This window comes from Melospiza melodia, chromosome 2, assembly GCF_035770615.1.
Source record: "Melospiza melodia melodia isolate bMelMel2 chromosome 2, bMelMel2.pri, whole genome shotgun sequence".
In the NCBI taxonomy this organism is placed as follows: domain Eukaryota; kingdom Metazoa; phylum Chordata; class Aves; order Passeriformes; family Passerellidae; genus Melospiza; species Melospiza melodia.
Window position 1 is genome coordinate 113,503,565 of NC_086195.1, and position 19,954 is coordinate 113,523,518.

Sequence of the window (19,954 nt, forward strand, 5' to 3'; positions counted from 1 at the left end):
AAAGATTGAGAGTGAGAGATCATTTCACTTCCCAGAATTAAAATGTTGGCAAGAAAAAAAAAAAATTCCATTTTCTACTGTTCTTCTATTTTAAACTAAAAATAATTACAGTATTATTTGAATGAGCCCATTGAATTATTTATTTAATGACTTAAGATACAATAACTGAACTCTAGCTTAGAAGAGGTCTGAGTATTTTAGCTCATTTTATCAGAGAACTAAAGAAAACTCAAGGCCAGGTCCCATTTCCTGTCTCCATTTTCTTCTGTAAGCCTGATGATGACTAGGAAATCTCCAGCTAATGGCCATTCAAAGAACTGCCTCCCTTCTGTATCAGCTATATGGATCCTGTTCCTGGGTGATGCCAGTAGGATGCAGTAGGCACACTGTGTTTCAGCCTCTTGTGGGCTAGTACAAGTACTGCTTGCACCATACTTCAGCTGGCATAACGAAGAGCAGCTCTCAGTCTGCTCTGGGTTGGAGCAGGTGTCATTTGTCCAACGCACAAAGACTGGAAAGATGGCTCAGTGTCTCCTATCAGAAACTCTGTTTAGAGCTCTTCAGCCAGATCTGCAGTTCTGTTTTTTTACCACAGATAAACTTCTCTAGCAGATGTGATTTCTTCAGGCTGTTTAAAGAACATCCCTGTGAGGTGGGAATTCCATACTGTACCTGTTAATGTTCTCTCCGTATTTCACTGTACCAAATAACACCACTCCAGCAAAAGCATAACAAAGAAGCAGTAAGAACATGCCCACTATGATGAAGAAACTCTTGTACATGCTGACAACCACAGTCAGGAGAAGCATTTTCAGTGTTACCTGGAAAGACAGAGAAAAAGCAATCCATGACAGCATTCAGGAAAGCAAAGACAAAACATAAACGTGAGTTCTTGCGCTTGCCATTTTGACAACAAATCCTTTAGACACATTCACTAGTGGATGAGCTCAGTAAAATGGTACATTATGAATGTGATTTGAACTGTATTTGCTTTTACTTGTTACAGACATCAGCATATCTTCCTCATTTACAAGGTCAAGATGTTGCTCCTGGGAAAGTAATACAGGATAACACAGTGCAGGATATTACAGTGATGGTACAGCATAAGCTTAACTATAATATCCCAGGATCAGTATTCTCCTGAAGTATCAGCATTGTCACTGCATGAACAGTGGTGCAGTAAGCTACTTTGGGCTTATCTAAAAGTGATCCTAACTGTTAGACAGAGATCACAGATGCTGCTGCCTACCTAAAGGAATACTTTCACATACAGAGAAAAAGATTTTCTTAAGATCAGTACAGCTTCTTTAAGCCAGTAATTTCTCATGGGAATTTGTGAAAGACCAGGGAAACCTTCCAGAAGCCTTCCAGTACCTAAGTGGGGGTGACAAGAGAGCTGGAGAGGGACTTTTTCCAAGAGCATATAGTGACTGAACAAGAGTAAGAGGTTTTAAACTGAAAGAGGTGAGGTTTAGATTTGGAATTGCGAAGAAATTCATTGTGAGGGTGGTGAGGCACTGGAACAAGTTGCCCAAACAAGCTCTGGACACTCCATTCCTGGAAGTGTTCAAGGACAGGTTGAATGGGGTTTTGAGTAACTGGGTCAAGTATCAGGTGCCTCTGCCCATGGCAGGGGTGTTGGAATGAGATGATCTTTAGGGTCCCTTCCAAACCAAACCACTCTGTGAGTCTATGATTCTGCGAAGTTGGCCAAAGAACACAAAATGAGAGCATAATTTTGAAAACTTCATAGGCTGTGTGCCTTGATAATAGATATTACTTTTCCATGTATGTATATTTTACATTTTACTCTTGATGAATTTATTGCCCTAGATTGTCCTAACACTTTTAAAAACTTTGGATATGATAAAAAATTCCCTTTAATGGTACTGAGGGTGTTACTTTTCTTTATAATCATGCCAAATTCCTGCTGACCTTTAGTCACCACATTGCATTAGGATGGGTAAATTAGTGAAACTGATACAGCTGGTAACATGAAAGTACAAATGACTAGGTTAAAACCTTGAAAAAAACTTTAGAATCAATCAGAAAGCTTTGAAGGCAATCACTTGGTCTGGCTGCATAGGAGAAGCAAGGATTTTTCATTTGACGTCGAAGGCTCAACAAGTTCTGTGTAGTTTGATTTAAGGAAAACTTTTTATCTTTAATGAACAAACCCTTTGACTTACTGTTCTTAACCCTGGCAACCTAGTACAGCAGTTTTTTCATCACATTTACTTTAATATGTCAGACTTCATAGAAAATATTTGGATAGTCTAAGAAGTTCTATAGCAAGGGAATGCAGTGTCACCACTTGTTAAATAAATGTGTTTGTTCTCTGCTTATGCTTATTCTGCCAGTCTACTCTCAATTATACCAGAAGAAATCCAAACACAAAAGAAATGTAAACTTGAGAAGTGACTTGCTTTGTCACCATCCCAGTGTTTTCAGAAGAACCTCTTGGCCCAAAATTGTTTTTAAATGGAATATAAATCCTTTATTGTGACAAGACATACATTGTAGAGACAAAAGACACAGACCTGCACGCTGGAAAAAGAAACTTTTTAAAGACAGCACTATCATAATAAAATGATGCATTCAACCACCAATACAATAGTCTCACAGTGAAAATAAAAAAACAGCATGCCCATCACACCTCAGCTGAAACGGAAAGGGCTGAAAGTAGCACAGTGTATGTTCAGAATTGTAGAGAGCATTTTTAAAAGCTGTGGTATTGCAGCTGCACTTTGTTTTCTGAAAAATTCAGCTTTTCCAATAACCATAGAACTATTACACAATCTACTTAAAATCCTGACATTTTAAATATAGCATGTAAAGTTGCAGACTGCTGTCTGGGTGTTTGAATTATTTTTTTTTTTTTGCCTAGAAAACAGAGCCTTACAGAATTTGCATGAGAGATGCACTGCATCTAGTTCTTTAATCTATATATGAGCACTGCAGTAATTGTAGTTCCTAATTTATACTTACATGCTTTCCACAAATGGAGAAAAACCTGAAGACAATTACACATGCCCCCATCATGTATGTGTATGCATTCTGGAACACAAACACAAAAGACTTAAAACATGGTCCCCTAGGAATCTCTTGAACAAATCATGATAACAGATTTTTTAGTAATATAGGGCAGTCCCCATATGAAATAAGAGAAATCATAAATGATTAGCAACAATATAAAGAACTCACACCCAATCTCCCCACAGACCAAGCCAAAACCCCTTCAGTCCTATATTAATTATGTCCATCAGGCTTGGTGTACTTGTCCAGGAAGCTGCTGGATTACAGAAATTCCTCAGGTCTTCCAAGCTATTTAGTAGCAAGGAGAAACTGTGAATGTCAGGGCAAAAAGATTAATCACGTGAAACAGGTTTTTCTTCAAACAGAACATGGGGCAGACAAGAGAAAATCCTGCAGATATTATAGGGTTGTGACTTTGGCAGCTTGTGAATGATGACAATTATCAACCATCCCTTCTTCTTCCCCTGTAAATAAAGAAACTAGGAGTGCAGTTAAATTTTAAAAATTGGTGTGAAATGAAGGGAGAGCTGATTTTCTCCTCTCTCTCCTTCACGTCTTCATGAATTAAACACTGCCCCTTTACCAACACCAGTGGCACAGAATCACTGTTGGGTTTGGGAGGGTTTGTATAGTTCAGCAGTTTTGAACTATGCCTTCTTCCAGTCCTCTGGTCCTGTCTGTATTCTGTACCTTGCCTCTTTCTTCCTTCATGCTCCCAAGACCTTTGTTAGAAGTGCTCTCACTCTCTTCAGTCTCCTTCCTTTTGTCACTTACATCCCTCCTAAAAGCTTGTTTCCTACCACATTTATAGACTCTAACTTGCATCAGTAAGACAGTTTTGCACTACATGATTGTAAAAGACAATAATTCTTAGCATCAAGCTTAGTTTCTTTCAGACATATTTAAGCCTTATTAAACCCTCAAAGATTTTTCTGTATATATAGCAGCAATCCCCCTGCTGGTGCCTCAAGATAAAACAGTCTTAATCACTGGAATTGCATTTTATATATCTTACCAATAAGGCAAAGTGAAGTATGACCCATATAACTCCAAGAGATGTCACCAAGAGATCATACCGATTTCTCCTGCTTTGCCAGAAGCCAGAAGGTGACATGGCAATAATCTTCATTGTGACCTATGGATAAAAGGATTTCTCACTTGCAATGAAGAAATTATTATCCCTTGCCATGAGATCCTCTTCCATTCTCCAAAATGTTTGATTGGGTTCATTTTATGAATAGTTTTAAACAAGGGCCAGGTTGCACCTCAGCTAAATATTCCCATGTGGACTACCTGGACAATATTAGCTTCCCTTAGGTGGAGGAAAACTGGTACACAGATGACCAAGACCAAGGGATAAACTGAATTGTCTCTCTGCCTCCATCAAGTATCAAAGACAGGAGTGCAGCTAACCACCTCAGACTGAATGCTTAATGAGGTGAATGGGAGGTTAAATTAGCTTTAAGTTAAACAAGTTAAACAAGTCATGTCAATAACATGTAGCTAAAAAAGGTAGCAGCATCCTATCTAGCTAACTGTCTGCAAGCAAGCTAAAATCACATAAACACATTTAAACTCAGGAATAAAATTGTGTTCTGTAGCACCTACAGCTCAAATTTATTAAGAAGCTTTCCTATATTGCAAATATTTCTTGCTTTAAGGAATACTCTGCGCTATGCACCATGTGTACTCAGCAGCATGGAAGATAAAAAAGCTAAGAAGAATAGAGGCAGTATATTTGACAGTGAACCTGGTAAAAGCTTCCAAAGTGCTTGACATTTCCAATTTAGGTAACAGGAATGCAGATGAGAAGCTCAAGAATAGATACTAATAGTTACAGAAATAGTCACAACAGGTAATGGATACCAAAGTAGAGTGATGCATGTAGAGGGAACACTTAAAAGTTTCTCACACACAAGTTGTATTAAATCTCAGAACAGGTTATGAGTTACTTTTTAAAGACTTTAACTGTCAGGCATTCATTATGTTATTTTTTCTATCCCACCTTGCAACCCTGCCATTTAACATTTCTGAAAACAACCCCAAATATAAGAGGACACCAGCTTGAGGTAAAAGGCTGATTTTTCAGTTAGCTTTTTGCCTTATGTTTTCTGAAGCCTGACTACAAAGTGAACAACATGGTCTCTGAATCTCTAATTACCATTTGAGTTACTAAGGTATCTTGCCTTCAGTTACCTGAGATGCCCTAGAGAATTGAAGAGGGATGGATGGGTCTGGCAGGGGTGACATAAGACCTGTAAATGCCTCTGGCCTTCTGGAGTGGCTACTGCAGGTAACTGAATCTCACCCTTCATCTTCCCCAATCACAGTAACAGCTTAAACACCTACCTCACATGTAGAATTTAAACACCTAACTTTAGGTGTCCATAATCTTGAACTGAATACCACACCGTGGAAATAAAAAAATCACATCTCCTTTACTCTGTCATCATCAATGTGGTAAAAAAAGTGAGATTTTCAAATTCTTCCAATTTTCTATACCTCATATATATGATGTGAGAAGCAGAGGTTTAAAGCTGAATCAGGAGTTGCTAGATTGGACACAGGGCTATCAGCTATGCAGAAGGCAGACTCTGTAACCAGACTATGCTGTATTAGGGAAGATCTTGAGCAGGAAGCTGCTTCCTCTCTCCATAAATTGTGTGCACTCACAGTGTGATAGCTTGCCTGTTGAGACAGTCAACAATTTTTTCCTGGCTCTGACAAAGTTCCTTTGAAATTCTAGAAGTGTATTTGTTTCCCCTGGCAGTATAAGAGAAAAAAGTATTTCCAAAGACATAGTTACTAGGTAAATTAAAACCTGCCCATGTATGACACAAATAAAACTTTTCTGTGTTTGCTCAGTCTCTCCAGAGATATTGATTTCTCCTGGGTAGGGAAAAAAGAAGCAACAACATGGACATACTCTAGCTACAGCTGCTACAAGGTATTCACTTCATTTTTTATTCATCACTACTGGCAAAACCTATCAATGGAACATAGGAACTGTCAGATTGGATTAGAGCAGTGGGAAACATAGTCTACTATCCTGTTTCTGATAGTGGTCAGTATCAGCAATTCAGAGGGGACTGACAAGAAAAGTAGTCAACCAAAAACTTATAAAGAATTATGTACTATCCTAACCACAGAGGAAGCATCCTCTTTAATCTTAAATGGATATCCTTCTACATTAACAAAGTATATGTTTTCCAAAATGTGTTTAAATCATTAGATTTTAGGCCTATGAAAATAGGCTAATTACACCTTGCAGAGTTTGTAATAACAATATTCTCATAGACAGAGAACGGCTACCACACTGGAGCCAGACTTGTGCAGCAAAAGATAGACAATACTGGAGAGTAGCTTATAAAATACTGGACAATACTGCAGCTGGAGAGTAGCTTATAAAAAAGATATTAAAATGAAGTATGATATTTAAACCAAAACAAAGCTGAGAGAGGTTTGATTTTGTCACAGGTACAGAAGAGTGGGGATTAACACACCGGGCAAAACATAAATGGGTGAAGCAGAACTTCTGCGAGGCAACACAGACCTTTTGTTGTATGGAGGGAATGTAATATGAGATGTTCCACAAGAAAAGAGGTCACTGGGTTCACCAAAACACACTGTTAAATACTCAGCCTTGAATATATATAAAAAGACACAAAGCTCAAGGTGTAGAGAAGTATGACCATAACACATTAAAAGTTTCTTCTTACAATACATGTTTAAAGACAAGTGACATAGAGAACCCTGCATGTACACATTCAGAAATAAACATCCTAGTGAAGAATGAGAAACATCCCTAAAGACAAATGAAATATATACATAAAAGTCTTAATCTCAAGAAGTCAAAAAATATATTACTTTACCTCAAGGACAAAAATGAAGGTGAAAACAACAGACATTGTTGCTAAAGGCACAGTTACTGGATCTGCAGCATCCCACTGAAAAACAAGCACAGTCCATTAATAGAAGAATAGCTGTTAAACAGAATAAATGACTCTTCGTTGCCTTAATTTTTCTTAAAGGTTTTGTTAATGAATGAATTTCACTTTAAAATATACTCAGAAAGGAATGGCATTTTGGTATACTCCTCTCTCAGATTTCCACCTTAACTAGAAATTATAAATAATGGACCAGACTACAAAAAGACAGAAATTGACTGAACTCCACAAGTAACAATTAATCTACAGTGATCTATGCCAGCTGAGATTGCTTTATCTAGAAATCACATTTTCTTGCATTCATCACACTAATGGCTCAATTGATCATTAATTGGTGTTAGGAAATGTGCAAACACATGCTGTACTACTGTAATGAAGCACTTAAAAGAAACACAGTTACCTTAACTGATAACAACACAGACTGGGCCAGGACAAGTACAGCAATAGTTCTCTTAAAAAATGGATGCTGAGTTATATCATACATCTTTGCTCTAAAGCCATCGTTATCTGAAAAAGAAAGAGTTTGAGGAGGAGAGTTAAAATACACAGTAACTTCCCCCCCTATTTCTTGACGTATTTTCCATGTTCATTAGAGGCAAAATAATCCTTTCCCATTTTCAAAATACGTTTCTAATTTTCTGCCACAATTTTCCATATCAAATAGGGCTTCTGAACATATAATTTCAAATACTGAACACCAGTGTTGCATGAAAGCTTTGGTACTTTTAGGGCAAGTGCATCATTCAACTGCTGTCACGTTAATACATTCCATTCATATCATTACAGCCAACTGCAAATATTTTTCATTTAGAAAATAAATTTTTCATTAAGGCTTATCCTAAAACCATCGAAGCACAACCTTTTTAGGGTTGATTTTAATAGCCTTATGGAGAGATCTGTAGTTGGAGCCTGTTTCCACATTAACTTATGCACAACCTCCTAGTGGCCTCACGATTACAGTTTTAATTTGAATTGCAGACTCCCGGGGAATTACGAACACTAGGGCTCAACATGAATAAAATCAAAATATCTTTGATACCAGGACGAGGTGGGAGATGAAGAGGTTGTGCTATCTTCAGTCTGCTTTTCAGATCTTCCCATCGTCTCTGATCTACAGTCAGTAAAGCTGTCCCCTTAATAAACAAAGAAGCATATAAAGCTTTTGTCATTTAACAGCATTGTAACATGAAAACAACACTCTCTTTGGTGCCTGAAATAAAGTTACATACACAACTTCCCTTAAATAACACACTGCTTGGGGAATGGAGTCTGAAGTATCAGCTGTTACCCAAGAGGATTTCTGGATGCATTAGCTGTGAGTTTCTTGGACTCAACTCAGCAGGCACAGTTGCTGCTCTTTGTAGCAGCAGCCCATTGTGGGCAATGAAACACTGCAGGAGGTCTTCCATTTGACTGAATGTCATTTTCCAGGAAGCAGAGTGGTGGATTTTGTCTGGACTTTGCAGCAAAGAGTCCGTGATTTACTAGTGCCACTAGTTCCTTCAGGGAAGGAGCCCTCCAGGAGACCACTGTTGGTCTCTACAGCTCTTCTGCTTGGGGTGTAATTGAAATAAAATAATAGAATGCTATGAATCTACAAGAGCTCTCCACAGAGGAAGCACAGAAAGAGGTGAAGACACACCTCCCAGAAACTCACAGCTAATGCATCCAGAAATCCTCTTGGGTAACAGGTGAATGGTGGTAGCTGGTAATGCGTAAAAATGTTCACATAACAGAGCAAACTTCAAACAGAACTGAACGTTATCTAAAATGACCTTCAAAACAAAATGAGTTCCTTATCACTTTAGAGAACTGTAAGGATTCTATAATCACAGAAGGATTCTAGAGTTACAAAACAAAGGAGACCTTTTCGAGGTAAATGTCAAAATCCTGTCTTCCAGACACTTGGCTCCTGTCCCTGTCAGAAAGAGCCACACTGAGCTGGGTAAGGGCTGGCATGATCTTCGCCCTTACCTGGGCATTCGATTGTGTAGATGCTGGAACTGTGGCTGGCTGTGCAACTGATAAGGTCAGGATTTCTCCCTGTCAGTGAACATGATCTGTTTATGGAGCTGTGTCCTTAGATGGTACCCTGGGAAGAGGTACCTTCCAACACAATGCAGACAAAGTGAAGATGTAAAGATGCTCACTACTCCTGTCAGGCCCAAATGGCACCATTCAGAAACACTTAGATTAAAAGGCAACACATTCCCCCAAGGAATGTGTCTGCTTTATATTCTTGGAGAGTCTTCACTGCAAACAAGACAAAAGGTGGCAAAAAGGTGGATTTTTGTAAAATCTAGTGGTGCCAAACTGCTTTGTGGTTCAGAAACTGCCAGTTCCACAAGGAGGGTCATCATAGGGAACTACAGAGCAGAGCACTGTGAGCAGGGCTAGGCTGGAGGAGCTGTGCTTGCATTTGGGCTTCAGCTCAAAGCACCAACTAATACTTGAGTCTTGCACATCTTCACTGCAGCCTGAACTCCTGGCACTCAGGAGCTGAGACAAGTGATAGTTGAGGACTGAAATGGGGTTGGAATAATCTGGGCTACTGCCCTGTCACTGGGACAACCAAGGACAGAGCCCACAGCTTACTGTGGTACTTCCCAGTCCAATGTTTCCACACTTGCAGTTCCAACAACTCATATGAAAAACTAGAGCATATCTGAAATTATTATAAATTTTTCTTTTTAGAAAATCATTTGTTCTTATTTAAAACAGTTTGTTCAGTAATTACCCAACTCTGACCCTCATCAACTACTCCTGTAATTGTTCTAACTGTATATTAGCCAGGAATTTTCTAAAAAAATATCTACTTTAAACACTAATACATTGGTTAAGTAACTAGATTTAAGAAAATGTGACTGGGCCTCAAACTATGGATTGTTTTGCTCTCTACTTTCTGGGCTAGTTGCCAGCCATCTCTCTACATTGTTTTTTTTTTTTTTTTTAGTTTCTGGACATTTCTTCACTCTACTTGAATAGTAATTGGGCTGAAACTCTTGCCCACTTAATTAGCATGAATATTTTCAACTCATATCTGAAAACATTTTCTTTTCTCTATAGTAAATACATAAAAAGTAATGAGTAGTCAAGGAAAAAGAAAGAAAAACAAACATTACATGCCACTGCTGGTTATTAAGAAACAACTGAAGAAGCTGAACCAGAAGATATAAAAGATTTATACATTAAATATCATGTGAATTCTATAGAAATATTGCCTGGTGTGCCTGTTCAGTGTAATTTACAGGGAACTGTTACTAGTGAGCAAGGACAAAAAGCATAAAGATTCTTGTATTCGTGTGTGTATTGAAAAATTTGAAGGAAAAGTAATATTGCACAGATGAACAAAAAGCGACAAAAGCATCTATAAAAATCCAGTGGGGTTCTCATACTGCAGAACTTTCAGCTTTGTTAATCCACAAGCAAAATCTAGTGAATAAGAAAAGGAATTATTCATACATTGCTTCTTGTTCTCTAGAGCAGATATATTTTAACAGGAATGACTGCACTTCATCTTACCAAAATTACACTGATGTTATGCAAACATAAAAATACCTTCAAAACAGTAGAGGTTTCAGGCTATTTATTTGGCTCACAACGTGCTTGACCCCACTTCATGATAGTAACATATAACAGTAACTACAGTAACGTGCTGCTCGGCTCCCTTCCAGAAGGAGTCAAGTGGTTTCCCTGATGGACAAACTCAATGGTTGTGTTTGCTACTGGGCTCGGGTCAGGGTCAGGGCCAGAGCCAGCACCCAGCTCCAGAACAAGCACACTGGGCTGTCACACTTCTCCATGCCCCGTAGCATGTAGTCATCCCTTCCCTTCAGAGCCACGAGTGGTAAAAATACCATTTCTCATTATTTTTGTGACTTTGAACTGAAAGAGGAAAAAGTTAATAATTTTGTCTCTATGCCTTAGAGGCACCACAAGAGGCTCAGAAAAACCCCTCATATTAAAGGTTGTGAAGTGTTCGTGCAGCAATCCCATCCAGAGGATTCTACCTCTTAACAAGCGTAGGCATGAGCTGCTCTGAAACAATTTCCTTGAGGGCAGGTTTTTCTCCTTTTCAGGGTAATCCAAAAAGCCCATGTGAACTTTTCTAGGAATCTAGCTACCTTTTTAGTTGGAGTGATGGACAATTATTTTTACAATGTACAGTGTGGTGTGTAAAGAAAAAGCCACAGAGCTTTACTTTGGATCTGAAATACTGCAGTGCCAGGCTTCTTAAGAGACCCCTTCATTCCAACACAGGCAAGTATAACACATCTTTTTATCTGTCACCACATGTATACCTACATCAAACTAAGCAGCATCTGTAAATACATAGTGCTTTATGTTCAATCTCCATCTAGCAGCACAGCTGCACTAGAAATAAACTCTAACAGCTTTGATAGAGTGTGTGATGGATCGCTGTCATCACAGGCTGTGATCTTTAGCAAGTATGGATCAGGTGTATCTGAAGCCATATTTGCAGTCTTGCAAAATGTAAGACTGATAAGCCAGTACTACAGGCAGCCTTACCAGGTAATGCAGACATTGTAATATAAGTTTCAGGTTTCTCACAGAGCCAGTTCTATACTCAATAAACCCTCTCACTCAGAACAAACCACCTCCTTAGTACCTTGTTTTCATTAAAATTAGCGATGACAACTCCAACAAAAAGGGTCAGTCCAATCATGCAGCCAAGGAATACAAAAACATGGATGTAGATTCCATGGATCTGAATAGACAGAAATAAGATTAATAGTTAAAAAAAAGAAAACCCCATAGATATTTTTTGCAGAATTCAAAGAGTCTGATGTGTTTCCTTACTGGCCCAACACGATGAATAATAACATCTCTGACTTCCACCCAGCCTTTTAATGACAGAACTTCAAAGAGTGCCAGCATTGCATTGCCCACATTATCAAAATTAAAATTCCGAGGATTTGCCCTGAAATGCAGAACACAAATAGGTGTAACCAGCAGTAAAGTTCTATTTGTTACTTTGATTCTTCATAGTCTAACATTTAAATACTTTGCAAAGTTGTAGTGAAAGCCTCTGAAACATATCAAAGATCGATATCAGGAATAAGAAAACAATAGCAACAGCAATAAATATGTAAACATAATTTTTTAGATCTCTATGTAAGTTTTATTTTCTTACTCAGAATCTGACTCACAGCAATAAAGTTAATAACATGTTCAAGGCTGGGCTGGATGGGGCTTTGAGCAACCTGGTGTAGTGCAAGGTGTCCCTGCTCATGGTAAGATACCTTCCAACCCAAAACACTCTATGACTCTATATTGCTGTATTTTAAAGCTTTTACCAATGAAAGAAAAAACCATCGTTCATGGAAAAAACTGATCTGATGGCATTTGCCAGATTCTAAAATAAATTTACCTGCAGGAAATAATTCTCTAACCCACATAAAAGATTCAGACTCCATGGTCAATAAGATTGTTCAGAAAATGTTGTTCCCTATTTCATAATCATGAAGAACTGATAGAATACAGCAAAACTTAAAAGAGGACATAAGAGGACATCACATCATCATGGCTTTCCTATACCATGTGCTCTGACCTTTTTTATCAGTTGAGATTCAAGAGAATGTTTCCAGTTGAACATTAAAAGTACTCTCTTTGGGCTACATTAGCACGTTGCTCTGTCTCTACAATCCAAGCCAGATAATCCAAGGAGCTCAATGACTTTTCAATAGTTTATAAGGTAAATAGTTGTATTCCAGAAGAGTTATTATGTGTTGGGTGCTTCTTGAATCCAACCATTCAGTGAAAACAGAGCTCTCAGATGTAGATACTTCTGTTTAATGCAGTCCTTATACTGACATCTGGCTCTTGAAAATCTGGCCTGACAGCCAACAGGTGGTATAAATGTCTTTGCAGTAAAACATTTTTCTGCAGTAACAAAACATTCCCCAAAGTTTACAGTTATGCTGATTAAGACAGTTTTTGCTTATTTCTGGACCAAGCTGCACAGGATTGAATTTGCTTACTCAAGAAAGAATTTATCTGAGGCATACAGAAACAAAGACTTCTGCAGATGTCAGAGTTTTACTGACTGTTCAAATCACAGTACACTATTTCTTTGGTGTAGGGTGGCTCTGAATCTACCACTGCTGGTACATTCTTTATCCCCACACATGGCCAATTAAAATAAATCAGCTGTTAAGCTGATTTTGCAAAATGCCAACCAAATGAAAACTGTAAGCAATTAAAAAGAGTGAGTTTTGCCTGTTCAGGTGTTGGGAAATATTAAGTGTATTAGAATACAAATTAAAAACATACATTAGCTTTTAAATGAATTTTACTGCACTTTTGCACCAGATAGACCACAAGGACTCCCTGCACTGGAAAAAGAAAGAAACTGCTGGCTGGCATGGTTGATGGCCATAGAAGAGAAAGGCTTTTTTTAGACAAGATAAAATCATTTGTTTTTATGGGTAGCTGTAGGCTGGTTGATTTCCATTTCTTTTCCTTCCCATCTTTTTCTATTTATTCTTAGGTTCTATTGTTGCTTTATGGCTCTCAGGTTGCCTTCATAATAGTACTAAAGAATAACTAAGTGATGATACTTTTCAAGAAAATAACTCCCACTGTAATAATAACCAAATCAAATCTAATTCCAATATAGGTTCAGTACCTAGAGGTTTTTTTCCTTCCTTTCTGGTTTATGAAATGGAGGTCAAATCTGGAAAACGTCATATATCTGGCTTTTTGCTAAATATGCCAGAATTTTTACTCTTAGTATAATTTGAATTACAACAAAACCCCTCCATCAGTGATTTAATGTAATCACATTTGAGCCATTATTTCTACACCAACAGCAGCATTTTTGAAGAAACATAGGCCAAAGTGTAGCAACTCACCAGACTCGTGGCACCCAAAATCCAGGCTTTTTCTCTCCAGGTCTTAACTTTAAATTGAGATTTTTGGAAACACTTACATTTATTCTGAAGATGCCATGACAATCCTCCTATAGTGAAATATGAGAGATTAAACAGAAGCCTGTGAGAGATGTCAACATGCCAGCATAAACAGCACATTTGCCATGATGGGAAAGCAATATACACAGAAATGAAGGGTTATTTATAAGTCTGTGATTAATAGTCATGGACCTTTACCCAAATGAAAAATGCATCTCAGTAAATGTTCCATGTACCTTTTCCTTCAGGACTGACAGTGCTTTTCAATTTGCAAGACTATGTGGCCTTTGACCTCTTTCCTAAATGTCACAGACATCTTTTGTGGAAAATCCTTTATTTAGGATTTTTCCCCTTCTGGGAAGCTGAGGCCCCAGAAAGAGAATGTAAACAATTGTTATCTGCTGCTGTGGAATGCAACAGGTGCACCAGTGATTGGCCCATGTTGCATGTTTACAATTAATGGCCAATCAGAGACTGAGCTTTCTCTGGGACAGAATCAGAGAGAGTTCTCTTGTTTACTCTATTCCTATTCTATTCTAAGCTTAGCAGCTTCTGAACTTTTCTCTCTATTCCTTTTAGTATAGTCATAATGTATTATATATCATAAAATAATAAATCCAGCCTTCTGATCATGAAGCCAAGATTCCCGTCTATCTCTTCACCCCTGAAGACCCTTGCAAAGCCATGTAACACCTAAAGACCACTGCTCTCTTTAGGTCATGATGATATTTCTCCAAATGGAATAAGAAACAAAGATAACTTTCTCCACTTGGCATCCCCATTGATTTGGACCTCTAGCAGTCTAACCTGTTTTTCAGTTGTGGACCTAGGAATGCAAAGGTGTTATTTTCCATGATTAATTCCTTGTGCCATCCAGTCCTTTGCAGGTAACATGACATTCATTTGACAACTTATTTTAAGACAGTCCCCAATATTTGGACCTGTTTTAGTTATTATATGGAAACCCATCCCTATCCTCATTTGCTGATGTCTTAATCACCTTTCCCTCCATCATCCTACTTCTGAACAAGGAAGAGCCCAAGACTTCTGTGTCTCATATGATAGCTCCGATTGCCCCTCTTGCTTTCCCCAGCAGGCAAAAATGGCACAACACACCATTACTTTGAAGCAGAAAAGCAGTTCTTACCCTAGAGATGATGTGAGGGTCATTGCATTTAGCCAGTTTTCCAGCAAAGAGCTGCACTCCAAAGCTTGCAAAAACAAGCATTAAAGTCAGCAAAAGAATAGAAACCTGTAAAAATGAAGTTGGATTTGTTAAACTCTTCTTCTGCAGACTTGAAAAAGTGTGTCAGCTCCCTTGAGGAACTGCAGGGAGGATCGTTTTGGGGTGTAAACCTGGAGATATGGCTTTGGTGACAGACACATTTCTTTAGGTTCTGGTCCAGTAACCAGGTGCTGTGTTATATTAGTCTTATTTTTAATATGTAGATAAGGATAAAAGTTTTCTTGTGCTCAGTGTACCACCTTTCTAAATTCTGTATGCATAAGAATTGACATTCACTTTAAAGGAACTGTTTGAGTACTTGCGTATGTGCTGCTTCTGTTTTGCTGATTCAGGCTAATTAATCTGATTAAGCCACTGGAAGATATTTGATTCCAGGATAGCTCCAGTTAAGATAAGCATGAGCAAATTAAGATGTAAATATCTTCAATAGAATACAGTATTTATGAAATGCCAACTAACTTTATACTTTTTGTCCTTGCTCTATCACTGTCTGCAAATATTTTGTAGCTTAGTGTTTTATAACAACCTGACCTAATAAAGCCCTCTATTAAGGAATAAGATGACTGTTGCTTAGGCTGACCAATACCACATGGGATCCCAAGACAATAGATTATGTCTGATCAAGCAATCACAGACTCTATTGTTGTTCTTATCACTGTAAGTAAGGCCATGATCATAATAATAACAACAATGACATAAGAATGAGATCCATATCTGTGATGGACAACTGTACTGTTTTTGGCTGCCTCTCAAGAAGCTTGAAGGTAGAGATCTGCAGTTCAGAATCCAGGTTAACTTTTGTTCTTACAGAGCTTCCGTACACTTCTACTCATATTCCTTGACCAACCAGAACTGTGAAAAAGGGGTAATTTTTTTTCAATAGTCTTCCTATGTAATTGTGACTAAAAGTATGCTAAACAAATTATATAGTTTCTAAAAGAATTATTACGACAGCTTTACTCAGTATGAGTTACTTATATTCTGATTTTTAGCCTGTTGTGTGTTCATCTGTAGTGATAACACAATGAAAAGTAAACAGACAACAATGGTAAAAAGGTTAGAAAACATGAATTTTATATCAAAATGTTATCTTACTCCTTCATATATTTTTACAAGGAAAAAAAATCGGCACATACCAAAAAAATTTCCTTGAAGCCACTAAACAGCTCTCTCACCACTTTCCTCATCTGAGGGACCAGTTTGAAAATTCGAAGAGGTCGGAGGCAGCGGAGCACCATTAAGAGCTGAGCTCCAGATTTGGCAGGGACGTTCTGAGGCATCCAGCACAGGAATATCAAACTCACCTGGAGGTGACAGGACAGAAAAAGCAAAGAAAGGTCAGGCTTACAATGTCTTACTTGGCATAGACACATCACAGAAAGTTAATGAAGATTTCTATCTTAAAATTAAAGAATAAGGCAAAAGAGCATCTAATTTAGAAAAAGGGCTTAGATCTCTTATATCCTGGCTTATTGTCCTAACTAATTGGCATCAGCTTGTCTTTGTCTTGCCCTTTGACTCAAAATCCCTTTTATATGCTTAATTAGATGGAATAGTTCCAAAAGGAGAAATCAATTTGGCTGACTCAAACGGGGACACAAACTATATTCTTGTAGCAGGCAGCATTATTTCTCTTCCTCCTTCTAATTTCAGAGATTCTACCCTAGAACTGAGAAATCTTCACCTGGAAAGTCTGTTAACAGTTTCCCTGACAGTTTTTCCTATCACTTTGTTACAGGCATAAGTTGTTTTGTCACCATGTGGTTTCATTACACAAATGTTATGTTTTTGGAAGTGTTTTCAAACAGCATAGCTGTGTCGTGTAACCTGAACAATCTCTGACAAATGGTTATTGATTTAACATCTCTTAAATGCTTCCTATTTTTTAAAAGCCAGTGTTATGATAGGGGGACAGAGGTGAGAGTATTACAAAGAAGTAAGTGCACAAAAACTGGAGGATCAAGACAATATCACCAGTTATTTAAGACTTGATATAATTTGTTAAAAACAAAGTGATAAAAGGCAGCCACCCCACCAAAACAAACAGATTTAACAGTCCTGACTTTCTTCCACAGTCTTTTAAGATCACTGCAGTCATATTTGGAATATCCAAACTACACCACTGAAATTTTTCCTTCAGACAAGCAGAGGGATTCAGAGAGATTTCAAGAAACTAAAGCACACAGGAATTATGCATATTAAAATAGGAGTTTTGTACAAGTATGCATATTTTTATTTCTGCTAACAATAAAATCTTTGATACAAATTGATCGTGACAAATTTTATGCAGCACATCTGCCTGGTGGATTCATCTCTGAAAGATTTAATCTAAATCCATCAAAGCCATTTTTCTCAGTAATTTCTTAAGTTAGAAAATATTTCATACTGCATTATACTGAGCACTGGTTTTGACACATTCCATGGTATTTACTGTCGTATGTGAAGAGGAAATGGACACCCTCCTCTCGTATTTTAATGGAATGCAAGAGATTTCCCAGAAACTGTTGAGAACTGTTGAGAAACTTTTTTCCTGAGAACCACTACTGATAGATATGGGATATAGGTTCCTTTGCTTTCTTCTATAGCAGCACCAGCAACAAAGATGTGCCCTCTGTCAAATGGTAAATGGTTTTGAAACACCTTCAATAAAGCAGGAATTCTGTTGAGAGGGGAAGAAGCAATCAATATCTATGAAACAGGTAAAATTAAGATTCTCCTGCATAAAAACGCTGAAATGAGGTCAGAGTTCTCAAGTTTCCTCTGAAGGAAAATCATATTTGATACTTAAAACATATCAACAAATAAAGAACTTAAAGGGGTCATACAACGACCCCATACTAAATTGCCAGGTGTTTATCACATCCATGTATCACTACTATTTGTATCAGGGTGCAGAGACAAACTTCTTCACACTACTAAACATTTATATAACCAAATATATCAGAGTTAAGAATGCCACAAAAACCTTCCATAAATATAAAAACTTACAAGATATATAAATATGTCCATAACTCCTCCAAAGTCCCTAATGACAGCTGTTGGCGTAAAGAACAAGCCATCTGCCATAATCTTCAGATTAAGCTCAATGCTCATGAATATCACAAAAACATATTCAGCAATCTGAAAACAAAAGCAGAGAATAACCATAATTTAGGAACAGTCAGTGGAGAAAAGCAAGGTGACTGTGGTTCAATAATTGTAAAATGATTTAGTGGCAGTACCTGGAGTGTTGGAGCATGCATAACTCTTCTAAAAGGGGATTCGAACATCATGGAAATGCAGGAGCATATCGTAACAATGATCATGACCCAGTCCAGGTAAGTGACCAAACCCAGCAAGTCACTGTGAATGACACACAAGGAAATGCCATTACAGAAATGTCCAGATCTCTGTGTACTTACTTTGTGCCTACACTACAGTAGAGTGCTTTACTAAGAAAAATAAATTGAGCTGAGAAGTGTCAAAGATTTCAGTATTTCAGAAATGCGTAGTAAAACTAGAGAAGTTGCATGCAAGTGAAGAAGAAAAGTCTGATTAAAAATCATCTTTCTGTTCATCCTTCTCCCCAAACAACTCCATGGTAAGAAAAACATTTTTGAAAAAAAAAAAAGTAGTACACATGTGCATGCACATTTACACAGTCATGCACGTGTGCACACACACACTTATACTGCAGGCTTATGAGACCAAGCAAAGTTACTTTTGCAGTGCTTACTAAAGCTGATGGTATTTGGTATTTTTCACAGCTCCAGTAACAGGATCTGTTTTAGAACTATAAAAAGAAGAAAAGATACAGTCATTTACATTTTATTTTAGTCAGCATTATAATTATACCATGCATCCATCAACTCCAAGTAATTTCTGTCCAAAATCAAGGCTTCATTTTATCCTGTCTGTATTTTAAATGCCTATATAAGTTTCATTTAATTCTATACAATTTCAGGCATATTATCAACACAACTAGGATCACTTTAACTCATTGCATACCTGTAATTCCTCTAAGATTCTTTGATCTGACAGGTGGTTTTGGGTCTTGATTTTGTAAACAGGGACTTAATCTTGTAATTTTCTTGGGAATAAGGGGGACAACCTGCTACTGAATTTTAAGCACCAAAATGCTCTTTGCAATTACTTCAAAACTTCTTGGACCATGGCTGTATGAGGCTCTGAGCACCCTTGCTTAGTGAAAGATGTCCCTGGCCAAGGCAGAGGGGCTGGAACTAGATGATCCTTAAGGCCCCTTGCATCTCAAACCACTCTATGATTCTGTGGTCATATGATACCCTCAGTTAACAAACACACACACACCCCCCCACACACACACCCACACCCTTCCACAAGCTCTATGTCTTTTATTACTTTAATCTTTTTCTGATTAATATTTTTAGATTCTCTGTATCTGAAATTTCCCATGTAATTGCCGTGCTCCACTTGCCATATCCAAACAGCCATTAGGCAGTCAAAGAGTGAGAACCACTTTATAAGTGATATGCACATATCTAGGTGACATGAGTTAAGTTCCTGCTGCAGCAATTATTTATCAGTTTCACACAAAGCAGAATGACTGCTGCAGGAGAAGCTACAAGAATGCTTTCCAAGAAGCCTCCCCTGACCCACTGGTTATAGGCACTTTTACTTATCTTCCAACTCCCGCAGGAAATCATGCCAAGACAGGATCTGCACAGACATATCCTATATTTCATTGGAGGGCTCTAGCCATTGGGATGTGAAATCACCATTACTTCCTTGCTGAGCTTAAAGTGAAAAATGGACTGAACAGACTTGAGGAATTA

General features: G+C 37.8%; 1 protein-coding gene across 3 annotated transcripts in view; it reads right to left on the reverse strand.

The window, feature by feature from the left end:
• Window positions 1–19,954, reverse strand: part of NALCN (sodium leak channel, non-selective) — a 224,550-nt gene that overhangs the window by 10,908 nt on the left and 193,688 nt on the right. For all 3 annotated transcript variants that reach the window (XM_063149615.1, XM_063149612.1, XM_063149614.1), the window contains 14 exons: window positions 18,877–18,933; window positions 18,383–18,503; window positions 18,150–18,281; window positions 16,298–16,465; window positions 15,063–15,167; window positions 13,859–13,965; window positions 11,805–11,925; window positions 11,614–11,712; window positions 8,023–8,116; window positions 7,384–7,490; window positions 6,909–6,983; window positions 4,052–4,171; window positions 2,989–3,057; window positions 673–821 (listed from right to left, as the gene is read on the reverse strand). In XM_063149615.1, the coding sequence (XP_063005685.1) occupies window positions 673–821; window positions 2,989–3,057; window positions 4,052–4,171; window positions 6,909–6,983; window positions 7,384–7,490; window positions 8,023–8,116; window positions 11,614–11,712; window positions 11,805–11,925; window positions 13,859–13,965; window positions 15,063–15,167; window positions 16,298–16,465; window positions 18,150–18,281; window positions 18,383–18,503; window positions 18,877–18,933 (1,524 nt within the window). The remainder of the gene's footprint in view (window positions 1–672; window positions 822–2,988; window positions 3,058–4,051; window positions 4,172–6,908; window positions 6,984–7,383; window positions 7,491–8,022; window positions 8,117–11,613; window positions 11,713–11,804; window positions 11,926–13,858; window positions 13,966–15,062; window positions 15,168–16,297; window positions 16,466–18,149; window positions 18,282–18,382; window positions 18,504–18,876; window positions 18,934–19,954) is intronic.